The sequence below is a fragment of the Neophocaena asiaeorientalis genome, unplaced genomic scaffold, assembly GCF_003031525.2.
Source record: "Neophocaena asiaeorientalis asiaeorientalis breed wild unplaced genomic scaffold, Neophocaena_asiaeorientalis_V1.1 scaffold7, whole genome shotgun sequence".
Taxonomy (NCBI): domain Eukaryota; kingdom Metazoa; phylum Chordata; class Mammalia; order Artiodactyla; family Phocoenidae; genus Neophocaena; species Neophocaena asiaeorientalis.
In genome coordinates this window covers 13908351-13921491 of record NW_020185337.1, presented here as the reverse complement: position 1 = coordinate 13921491, position 13141 = coordinate 13908351, and the positions used below count along the sequence as shown (strand labels likewise).

At 38.6% G+C, this 13141-nt stretch overlaps 1 protein-coding gene across 2 annotated transcripts in view; it reads right to left on the bottom strand.

The window, feature by feature from the left end:
* UNC5C (unc-5 netrin receptor C) overlaps positions 1–13141 on the bottom strand; it is a 389709-nt gene that overhangs the window by 149754 nt on the left and 226814 nt on the right. For both annotated transcript variants that reach the window (XM_024736100.1, XM_024736099.1), the window contains exon 2: positions 7084–7305. In XM_024736100.1, coding sequence (XP_024591868.1) covers positions 7084–7305 — 222 coding nt within the window. The remainder of the gene's footprint in view (positions 1–7083; positions 7306–13141) is intronic.

Sequence of the window (13141 nt, the reverse complement as noted above, 5' to 3'; positions counted from 1 at the left end):
CAAATAACTAAAATTAGGAATAGGCCAGGAGATGACCAGACCTATTTCCTAAAGCTCCATATGACAAAAGTAGCACCATTAAGTCATGATAACAGAAAACTGATTATGCTCACTTTAATATAATTTAATGAGAAGCATGCCAATAATTCATTGAGTTTAAATGACTGTTACAGTCTCACAGCTTAAACCTTCTAGGATCCTAAGACACAAAAGTGTAGAGTATTTGCATTCATTTAATAAAATTTAAACAAATCTTACATAATTTCCCTTTGAAAATGTATGAGCAGCATATTCTAAATCATGTCTTGGTGTGACATTAAGTTCTCATGATATTTTAACAGAGGTTCTGAGAAAAAGAGTTCAGCTACCAAACAATATGAGGTTAAAAAATATTTTTCCACTTCTGGGACTTTCCTGGGACTTCTACATGCAAATATACTTTATACTTTCTCCAAAAGGGGAATATAATTATTGCAGTGTTTCCGAAATTATTTGACCGCAAAGATTTTTGTTTGTTTCCTTTTTGTTTTTTCCCCAAATAGCACTTATAAGACACTGGTGGTTCACTGAACACAGTTTAAGAGGAAAAACCAAACTGGCCTAGCATACGGAGCATGCGGTGGGGGAGAAACTATTAAAATAAGGCTAGAAAGTTTGATTAAGAACAGACTGTACGGGGCTTCCCTGGTGGCGCAGTGGTTGAGGGTCCGCCTGCCAATGCAGGGGACATGGGTTCGTGCCCCGTTCCGGGAAGATCCCACATGCCATGGAGCGGCTGGGCCTGTGAGCCATGGCTGCTGAGCCTGCGCGTCCGGAGCCTGTGCTCCGCAACGGGAGAGGTCACGTCAGTGAGAGGCCCGCGTACCGCAAAAAAAAAAAGAACAGACTGTACTGAAGCTTTGGAATATATGACCAAGGAGGATATGCTTTATTCCATGGACAAAGGAAAGACGTATATTTTAAGAAATGGAATGATATAAACACTCGGGCCTGTTCTTTAGGCCTATAACTACCTGGAGAATTAATTGCTGAGGAGAAAGGCTGACACCAAGAAAGTGTAGGAGGCTATTTAAATAATCTAAGAGGTATATAATTAAGGCCTATACTAGGGGAGTAGCATCAAGAAGTAAAAACAGAAGGACGTTTTATGGGAGAATTCTGAGAAGGAATTAGCAGTATTTGCTGATCACTTTGGCTATTGAAAGAAGGGATAAAGCTGAGATTTCTGTTTTTGCTGATGGAATGGAATAAAGAGGTATCTAAAATAGGAAGACAAGAGGACAAAGAATTTCAGCTGTGCCACTCTTGTAACAAATAGGGATCTGAGTGAGCACAATATAGTTTTTAAAAGCTCTGTCTTGAGTAAAGGCAATTTAATTTGTATCCAAGTATAGCTTCTCTTCATCAATTTCTTTTTTTTCTGTTAAGGCTCACCTTTTGCTCACCAATTGAAATTCTTTCCAATTTTTCTATTTGTCCAAATGTTAAATACCTTCACAAATAAAAACAATCAAATCCTAATAAGCACTATCTTAATTATTAAAGAACCACAAAGGGTCACATATGAAAAACTTGACACAAGGCAAGAAGGGAGAGGAATACCATGAAAGATAAATGTTTAGCTGACATTTGGAACCAGATTTTCTTTCCTGAGAAAAGGGATAATTGTATTACACAGCTCTTTTTTTAGCTCAATTTAGTTATGTGTTCAAAGTTATGGTAGAATTTAGGGAGACACTGACTACAGGGCCAAGAGCAGAGGCTTTGGAATCAGAGAACCCTGGGTTCTGAGCCTCAGTTTTCTCATTTGCAAAAGGAGAATCCCAAAATTATCTCATAAGATTGCTGTGATGACTAAATGTCATAATACATGACATTCGGTATAAAGCTTGGAACTCTCTGTGTTGGTCCTATTGATAATATTCTGCTATTGTGAGCAAAAAAGATGAAAAGGGAAAACCTAGGGTTTAGTAAAACTTCAAGCCAACTGAGGTTTTCTAAACTCCCTTGGTTCTTCACAGAGGGGAAATATTTACTTTTCAATGGTGAATCTTAGGCACCATGGAAACAAGGGTTGAAAAGGCTTCAAGTAAATAGAAAGCAAGCAACCAAGCCTGAGCTTTTCGTAAAAATGTAACCATAAAATTTTGAGTAGATCAAAATTTCTTCGGAATCCTGAAAGGAACATGGGTACTTATTACTCTATTATCAAATCAAGAGCTTCTCAACATTGAAAATTTCTAAACCATCTAATATATGCTGCTTTCCACTTTTCTGCTTCTTAATATTACATGTTTGCAAGAAATGTAAACGTGATTTAAATGATGGAAAAGCAAACAGTAACAGTAATGAATGATCTTTAACCAGTATATTTTATGATCAATGGTATATAGCTCTGCTCAGTGAATATAAATAATCATTTACTTAATACTTCAGAGCAAGAGAGCATATTAAAAGGAAGAATTTTGTGAATTGGAGAGAAACTTTTGTTCTTTTTTGTTTTGTTCTTTTGTAGTTTTTTAATTAAAACGTACTTCTGATGGAGATTTTCCTGAACGCAGTTGATTTTTCTTAGTTGCAAGGCCATGTACCTGATGCCACATGCTTCCAGATATCATTATTCTAAGGTAGAGGGACCTATAAAAACAAACTTTTTGCAATGACTTCTCTCTGTCCTATCAGCTAAGAACCAATTTGATTTTTAAAATGCCAAGAAAATTTCTCTAATTTGTAATATATTTCAAGACAATGTATCCTAACATTTCTTGATATTAAGAATCACTAAGGCCCATAACAAAACAATACTCAGACTGTATTAAATAAAGAGTTGAGCACCAAAGTTGCAGGTGAATCTAACTTCAGAGGAAAAAACCCCCAAACCGAGCAGTTCAATTCCATTCACACTGTTCTGATCTCACAGGAAAGCAAAGAGCTCTAATATGAGGCCTACAAATCCCCCCACTTCCAGTAGTTGTACAGATTGGAGATTTATGATAACAGGCAAAAAGACGCAATAAAGTAGTTTGGGCTTTTAAAATTCAGGTTTCATTATCTATCAAGAAAATAAAATGTTCACAGGATTGAACAAAAATCAAACAATAAAAGAAGTATCTTACTGCCCCAGATTCTGACCTGTCAACTGCTTGTATGTTTCTCAAAAAAATCCCAATGCATAGACAAATACATGTGCATTCTCTTTTTTCCATAATAAGGACATATTGCACACAATGTTCTGTACTTTGGTTTTCATTTCATATTTTATCTGAGAGATTTTTCTACAGCTTCACATATGGAGAAACCTCACTGTTTTACAAAGCAGCACAGTATTCCATCCTAGAGTTGATCAGCCCTTGATAGCCTAACTGCAACAAGGGTGCAATGGACCACCTTTCACACAAGCTTCGCGCTCATTAGGAATTCTATTTTTAGATAGTTCCTAAACTTGTAGTTACTGAGTGAAAGAGTGTATACATTTAAATATTGATAGGTATTTTCAAATTGATCTTCAAAAAGATTACATCAATTTGCGACCTCATCAACAAAGTATGAAATACCCCTATCCCACTCCTTCATCAACACTGTATACTAAGAACTGTTCTGATCTTGACAACATTTTCTTAGATGCGTATTTACCATTTACATTTCTTTTCCTATACCTCCATTTTGAAACTCTGCTCAATTTTTTATACTGGGTTACAGATCTTTTTCTTAACATATTTTAAGAGCTAGTAATATATTAATTAAATTAGCACTTTGATTAGTATATATCTGTCCCTTGGTTTTTGTGCTTTTCTTGCTTTATTTAAATTTAATAATGATTTTTCAAAAAATAATGTTTTCTTATAAAGCTTCTGGATTTTGTCTTCATTAAAAAAGCTTTGATCACCATTGAAACCAAACAACCAACCAAAAAATTGCCAAAATTTTCTCCTAGTGACGATGGTGATGACTACCAATGACAACAATGATGACAGTGATGATGATAATGATGATGATGTTAAGCCCTAACATCTAGAATTCAGTTTATTCTAGAGAATGATCTAGAACTCAAGCTTTATTTATTTATTTATTACTTTTCTAACTGCCTACGTTGTGGGTTTAAAAATCATCTTCAACATATTGTAAAATGCCTTAGATTTTATTTCCTAGTTTCTATTTTGGTCCTTTAATCTGTGTATCTTATTCTTTGCTATGATCAAACTTCTTTAGCCTTATAATACACTTATAAAAAGCTGGTATTTCCGTATTATGCTACTATTTTATAATTCTTCCAGCTATTTTCACAAATTATTTTTCATACAATGTTGGCGACTTTATGGATTCATTTACAAATAGCAAACATTTAAAAATACTGTCTTTCTATCTAAGAACAAGATATGTCTTTCTATTTATTCAAGTCATTCTATTTTTTTTGGTCTCTGAGTAGATTTTTTTTTGCGGTACGCGGGCCTCTCACTGTTGTGGCCTCTCCCGTTGTGGAGCACAGGCTCCGGATGTGCAGGCTCAGCGGCCATGGCTCACGGGCCTAGCCACTCCGCGGCACGTGGGATCTTCCCAGACCAGGGCACGAACCCGTGTCCCCTGCATCGGCAGGCGGACTCTCAACCACTGTGCCACCAGGGAAGCCCTAGATTTTTATATTCTTCTAAAATTCTACAAATTTCTTGATAGCTTTGTATCTACATTTTTTACATTGTTATTGTAAATTATGTATTTATTCCATTATAATTTGAATCGACTGTACTTAGAAAAGTTGATGGGGTATGTATATCTTTTATCAGCCACTTTTCTATATTCTCTTAATGTTTTTTCAATTTTTTCCTATGAAACTGCATAAGTTTTCCAGACCTACAAAATCATATTTGTCCAAATGATAGTCTTCAACTTGCTTTATAATTTTTCTGTTTTTCAATTGTTTGTCTTGTCTAATTGCATTGGCTAGTGTGTTAAGAACAATAGCAAATAATACTAGTATCTGTGGGTATCTCTGTCTTTTTCCTAAATCTAAAGGTAATCATTCCCCTGGATGCTCACTATCTTGTACAGTTTTGCATCAAAACAAAAGACAACAAAAATGTATGTTGTGTTCCACTCCAAATATGAATACTATGCAAGTATTAGGGCTGATAAGACTTTCCTTAGCTCTACGCTATTCCCTTCTGAACTTGAAACATGCCATATATTTTCATTTATAGTTGCTTTAAGAAGTATTTTTAATCATTGGTATATGCAATAGTAATTAATTTTATGTGGAAATAGTAAAAAATATATATATAATGCTTTATGGAGAGGAAATGTCTTTTAAAAAGAAAATAAAAATACACACACACACAAACACATACACACACACACATTACCAAGATAGCATAAAGCTGCTAGAGGTGCTCCGTATCAGAGCACTTTTGTCTTTATTTACAATCTTCCTATAAAAGCTTTTTCATTAATCTAGTAAAGACAAGCCTAAGTATGTTTATGACTCTCATTTTAGTTTTGTGATTTCTTTCTTTTCCTCTTACTATTAAAATGTGTGTGTTTGAAATCTTTACAAATAAATGAGCTGAAACAAATAAAACTCAATTCAGGAGATTTTGAAGACATCTGGTGGAGTTATTTACTGAGTAATTAGACCAAGAGGTGTAACAGACCAATTCCCTGAAGGAAGAGACCATACAGTTGGATACCCAGTTATTTCTATAGTCATCAGCTTGCATGCAGTGAGCATATTGATTCACAAATTGACAATTATGTAGAGCTGCCACCTGATTTTCTAAGACCATTTGTGTTACATAAGTATATGTCTCGCATGCATTTTTTTTTTAAAAGATGCCTCTTCTCAGGCCTCTCACAGTCTGTTATATTTATGCTCCATCACCTAATAGCTCTTTATTATTAGAGACACTGAAAGCAGATTTCCTTCAAATGCTGGTCACTGCTTGCCCCTCATTAACCAACATTTGGATACAAATATGAATTAATTACAATTGAATTTTGAAAACATGTATCCATTTTGGTACGTAGAGATATTTGTGAAAGAAAATGAAGATATTTAAATGCTTTCACTTTTATCATATTTGTCACTATTTAGCTTGGACATATTGATCAATAAAGTCTTAATTTTTAAAATACATGTCAATGTAAAATCACAGATCTAGAAGGGATGTGAAAGTTCAAATTGTTATTCTTCCTACTGGAGACCAAAAAATGTTGAATCTCTATAGAAAGATATATATCTTTTAAATTTAAAATAACTCTAGGGGTTTCCAGAACTATCTTAACTTACCCATTGTGGAATAAAGACTTCCTATCAAGAAAGTTTCCTTTATAGCCAGTGTAAATCCCACCATTTATTAAGATCTACTTCATCCTCTTTGCCTTTAGTATTTTACTATTAAGAATGATGTTTACAGAGCAATAAAGCCAGGAGTTTTAACAATGCCAGAAGCAAAGATACTCTGATGAAGACCCACCCAGATGGAGTCTACACCCACAACTTCTCTTTGTGGATCCCACAATATCACTATTCTCAATCACTCTTGATTTAACTTTAGCCAAGAATTAGTAATTAGGATTCATTTTTAGATGTAAGTTAAAGGTACAGAATATTTTGAGTCTACCATGTTTACAAATTGTTTAAAAATATATAAGGGGAAACAATGCATGGAAATTAACATTTGACAGTCATGTAAACATCTACAATTTATCCTTAATTGAACATGTTCCTCAATCCCAGGATATTTAGACCTGACACCAGACTTGACACACAAGTGAAATTCAAGGTCATCTTTTACTGGGGTATTTATTTACCATAATTCAGTCTATTCACTCTCATTATTTATCTTCTTAAGCATGAACCATGCCTTAATTCTATGCAGTCTAACAGGAATCAAATCAAGATTTACTCATCACGTTTTACTTTGCAATGCATGGAAAGAGATCACCAAATCTTAACCAAACTGATTTAAAACTTTTTACCAAAGGATAGTAATTCTATTTTCAATTTCAATAATTGAAAGAACAATATGACAACATGCCAAAGTAGTAAGTGAATCCTAAACAGCAGTCCAAATGCAATGGAAAACTCACCAGAGGTTTCGTCTACCCTTTCATCTACTATGTGGTCCTTCTGATGAACCCATTCACTATTGCACTTGAAGTAGATCTGGGTGGCGGGACTGGCTTTACAATACAGGTTCACAGGCTTATTCTTCACAATATAAGCTTCTTCAGGCTCAATAAGGAAATGTGGCAGAGGCTCAGGTGGATCAGATGGAAAGGTTTCTGGGAGTTCATGAAAAAAGTCGTCCTCTGGTAAAAAAAGAAGAAAGTGAAAAATGTTCAAAACATTGTAGCCATTTTCTTTTCACTTGCTACTCTTTCAAAAATAATGAAACTGTGGGTATTCATTAGTCAAATCCATTTCACCTGCCTTCATTAATCAAGGTCTACAAAAGACTTGCATGTCCTCCAAGAGCACCTCGCCTAAACAATAAGATGTTTGCTTGAGTCATTTTCCAGGAACTTGGAGTTACCTGTGTCTACTCTGAGCTAAGCTGGTTAAAACTGGATAGGACCACTGACCCTTCAACTGGGCACACGTGAGTGTACACTGGGTGATCTTTTGACATCAGAGGGCTGAAAACTCCACCCTCAGATCTTGCAAAGGGCCTTCTTTTTTTGTTTTTTTCTTTTTGTGGTACGTGGGTCTCTCATTGTGGTGGCCTCTCCTGTTGTGGAGCACAGGCTCCGGACGCGCAGGCTCAGCGGCCATGGCTCACTGGCCCAGCCGCTCCGCGGCATGTGGGATCTTCCCGGACTGGGGCACGAACCCATGTCCCCTGCATCGGCAGGCAGACTCTCAACCACTGCGCCACCAGGGAAGCCCAGGCCTTCATTTTTGAGTGAACAGAAGCCTGTAGATGAGTTACACCTGTGTGGAACAACAACTACTGCATCTTTTTCCCCATGCTCCCCATGCCTTAGACCACCCTGTTTCTTTATTTTTCCTCATAAATACCCCCAAGCCCTTGCCTTTGTGGAAGTGCTTCTGAGACTTATTCCTAATTTCCTTACTTGGCTGCCTTGTGAATAAACCCTCTCTTTCCTGCAAACCTAGGCATCTCTGCATTTTGACTTGCTGCATATTGGGCAAACAAAACTGGCTGGATAACAATAATGATTCATATATCATCTAGTTAAGTAATTTGAGGGCCTGCTATGAACCAGGCAGTATGTTAGGTCTGTTGACTGGTTGTTCAGTTAAGGATTTAGATGATTATTCTCATTTTTACACATGGCAAAACTCGACATCTGGGAGGATAACTGATCCCAGTTCTGCTATTTACTACCTGAAAACTCAGGTGGTAAATAGCTGAACTGGGATCAGAACCCAATTTTGTCACCATCGAAAACTGTGATCTTCCCAACATAGCACTGCACCTCCCACTACACTGTGTTAGCCTTGAGAGCTGACAAAAGCAAGAGGAACTTCATTAGAAAAAATTATTTGAAAAGTATAAGGTTCGACCTTTAAGATGGCGGAAGAGTAAAACATGAAGATCACCTTCCCCCCCCCCCACAAATACATCAGAAATACGTCTACATGTGGAACAATTCCTACAGAACACCTACTGAATGCTGGCAGAAGACCTCAGACTTCCCAAAAGGCAAGAAACTCCCCACGTACCTGGGTAGAGCAAAAGAAAAAAGAAAAAACAGAGACAAAAGAATAGGGACGGGACCTGCACCAAGGGGAGGGAGCTGTGAAGGAGGAAAGGTTTCCACACACTAGGAAGCCCCTTCGCGGGCGGAGACTGCGGGAGGCGGAGGGGGGAGCTTCGGTGCCGCGGAGGAGAGCACAGCAACAGGGGTGCGGAGGGCAAAGGGGAGATTCCCGCACAGAGGATCACGGCCGACCGGCACCCACCAGCCCGAGAGGCTTGTCTGCTCACCCGCTGGGGTGGGCGGGGCTGGGAGCTGAGGCTCGGGCTTCGGTCGGATCCCACGGAGAGGACTGGCGTTGGCAGCGTGAACACAGCCTGCAGGGGGTTAGTGCGCCACAGCTAGACAGGAGGGAGTCCGGGAAAAGTCTGGAGCTGCCCAAGAGGCAAGAGACTTTTTCTTCCCTCTTTGTTTCCTGGTGTGCGAGCTGCGGCTATCAGCATGGACCCCAAAGACAGGTATGAGACGCTAAGGCTGCAGCTGCCATCACCAAGAAGCCTGTGTGCGAGCACAGGTCACTATCCACACCTCCCTTCCGGGGAGCCTGTGCAGCCCGTCACTGCCAGGGTCCTGTGATCCAGGGACAACTTCCCCGGGAGAACGCACGGCGCGCCTCAGGCTGGTGCAACGTCACACCGGCCTCTGCCGCCGCAGGCCCGCCCCGCACGCCGTGCCCCTCCCTCTCCCCGGCCTGAGCGAGCCAGAGCCCCCGAATCAGCGGATCCTTTAACCCCGTCCTGTCTGAGCGAAGAACAGATGCCCTCAGGCGACCTACACACAGAGGCGGGTTCAGATCCAAAGCTGAATCCCAGGAACTGTGTGAACAAAGAAGAGAGGGAAATCTCTCCCTGCAGCCTCAGGAGTAGCGGATTAAATGTCCACAATCAACTTGATGTACCCTACATCTGCGGAACACCTGAATAGACAACGAATCATCCCAAAATTGAGGCAGTGGACTTTGGGAGCAATGATATATATATTTTTTTCCTTTTTGTAAGTGTGTATGTGTATGCTTCTTTGTGTGATTTGGTCTGTATAGCTCTGTCCTTTTTTTCTTTTTTTTTGGTTTATTTTTGTTTTTCTTTTAGTATAGTTTTTAGCACTTGTTACCATGGTAGATTTCTGTTTTGGTTTAGTTGCTCTCTTCTTTCTTTCTTTTCTTTTTTTAAATTACATTTTAATTTTTTTTACTTTTACTAACTTCATTTTATTTTGCTTTTTTCTTTCTTTCTTAATTTCTTTTCTTCTCCCTTTTCTTTTGAGCCGTGTGGCTGACAGGGTCTTGGTGCTCTGTCCGGATGTCACACCTGGGCCTCTGAGGTGGCAGAGCCAAGTTCAGGACATCGGTCCACCAGAGATCTCCTGGCTCCACATAATATCAAATGGCGAAAGCTCTCGGAGAGTTCTCCGTCTCAATTCTAAGACCCAGCTCCACCTAGCGACCAGAAAGCTGCAGTGCTGGACACCCCATGCCAAACAACTAGCAAGACAGTAACACAACACCGCCCATTAGCAGAGAGGCTGCCTAAAAGCATAATTAGGTCACAGACACCCCAAAACACACCACCGGACGTGGTCCTGTCCACCAGAAAGACAAGATCCAGCCTAATCCACCAGACCACAGGCACTAGTACCCTGCACGATGAAGCCTACAAAACCCATTGAACCAACCATAGCCACTGGGGGCAGACACCAAAAACAACGGGAACTACAAACCTACAGCCTGTGAAAAGGAGACCCCAAACACAGTAAGTTAAGCAAAATGAGAAGACAGAGAAACACACAGCAGATGAAGGAGCAAGGTAAAAACCCACCAGACTAAACAAATGAAGAGGAAATAGGCAGTCTACCTGAAAAAGAATTCAGAGTAGTGATAGTAAAGATGATCCAAAATTCTGGAAATAGAATGGACAAAATGCAAGAAACATTTAACAAGGACCTAGAAGAATTAATGAGCAAACAATGATGAACAACACAATAAATGAAATTAAAAATTCTCTAGAAGGAAACAATAGCAGAATAACTGATAAGTTATAGCAGAAGAACGGATAAGTGACCTGTTAGATAAAATAGTGGAAATGACTACTGCAGAGCAGAATAAAGAAAATATAGAATTGAGGACAGTTTCAGAGACGTCTGGGACAATTAAATGCACCAACAGTTGAATTATAGGGGTCCCAGAAAAAGAAGACAAAAAGAAAGGGGCTGAGAAAACATTTGAAGAGATCATAGTTGAAAACTTCCCTAATATGGGAAAGGAAATAGTCACTCAACTCCTGGAAGCACAGAGAGTCCCATACAGGATAAATCCAAGGTGAAACATGTCAAGACACTTATTAATCAAACTATCAAAAATTAAATACACAGAAAAAATATTAAAAGCAGCAAGAGAAAAACAACAAATGACATACAAGGGAATCCCCATAAGGTTAACAGCTGATCTTTCAGCAGAAACTATTCAAGCCAGAAGGGAGTGGCAGGACATATTTAAAGTGATGAAAGGGAAAAACCTAAAACCAAGATTACTCTATGCAACAAGGATCTCACTCAGATTCGACGGAGAAATAATAACCTTTAGAGACAAGCAAAAGCTAGGAGAATTAAGCACCACCAAACCAGCTTTACAACAAATGCTAAAGTAACTTCTCTAGGCAGGAAACACAAGAGAAGGAAAAGATGTACAATAACAAACCCAAAACAATTAAGAAAATGGTCATAGGAATATACATATCAATAATTACCTTAAATGTAAATGGATTAAATGCTCCAACCAAAAGACATAAACTGGTTAAATGGACAGAAAAACAAGACCCGTATATATGCTGTTACAAGAGACCCACTTCAGACCTAGGGACACATACAGACAGAAAGTGAGGAGATGGAAAAAGATATTCCATGCAAATGGAAATTAAAAGAACACTGGAGTAGCAATTCTCATATCAGACAAAACAGACTTTAAAATAAAGAATATTACAAAAGACAAAGAAGGGCACTACATAATGATCAAGGGATCAATTCAAGAAGAAGAAATAACAATTTTAAATATTTAGGCACCTAACATAGGAGCACCTCAATACATAAGGCAAATGCTAACAGCCATAAAAGGGGAAATTGACAGTAACACAATCATAGTAGGGGACTTTAACATCCCACTTACACCACTGGACAGATCATCCAAAATGAAAAGAAATAAGGAAATACAAGCTTTAAATTACACATTAAACAACATGGACTTAACTGATATTTATAGAACATTCCATCCAAAAATAACAGAATACACTTTCTTCTCAAGTGTTCATGGAATGTTCTCCAGGATAGACCATATCTTGGGTCACAAATCAAGCCTTGGTAAATTTAAGAAAATTGAAATCATATCAAGCATCTTTTCCGACTGCAATGCTGTGAAACTAGATCTCAATTACAGGAAAAAACCTGTAGAAAATACAAACACATGGAGGTTAAACAATACACTACTTAATAACAAAGAGATCACTGAAGAAATCAAAGAAGAAATCAAAAAATACCTAGAAACAAGTGACAATGAAAATAAGGTGATCCAAAACCTATGGGATGCAACAAAAGCAGTTCTAAGGGGGAAGTTTATAGCAATACAATCCTACCTCAAGAAATAAGAAACACCTCAAATAAAAAACCTAACCTTACACCTAAAGCAATTAGAGAAAGAAGAACAAAAAAACCCCAAAGTTAGCAGAAGGAAGGAAATCATGAAGATCAGATCAGAAATAAATGAAAAAGAACTGAAGGAAACAGCAGCAAAGATCAATAAAACTAAAAGCTTGTTCTTTGAGAAGATAAACAACATTGATAAACCATTAGCCAGACTCATCAAGAAAAAAAGGGAGAAGACTTGGGCTTCCCTGGTGGCGCAGTGGTTGAGAGCCCCCCTGCCGATGCAGGGGACGTGGGTTCGTGCCCCAGTCTGGGAAGATCCCACATGCCACAGAGCGGCTAGGCTCGTGAGCCATGGCCGCTGAGCCTGCACATCTGGAGCCCATCCTTCGCAACTGGAGCGGCCACAACAGTGAGAGGCCCAAGTACGGCAAAAAAAAAAAAAACAACAAAAAAAAAGGGGAGAAGACTCAAATCAATACAATTAGAAATGAAAAAGGAGAAGTAACTTTAGAGAAGAGCTAACACCTATACTTCTCAAACTCTTCCAAAATATAGCAGAGGGAGGAACACTCCCAAACTCATTCTATGAGGCCACCATCGCCCTGTTAGCAAAACCAGACGTCACAAAGAAAGAAAACAACAGGCCAATATCACTGATGAACATATATGCAAATATCCTCAACAAAGTACTAGCATTCAGAATCCGACAGCACATTAAAAGGATCATACACCATGATCAAGTGGGGTTTATCCCAGGAATGCAAGGATTCTTCAATATACGCACATCAAT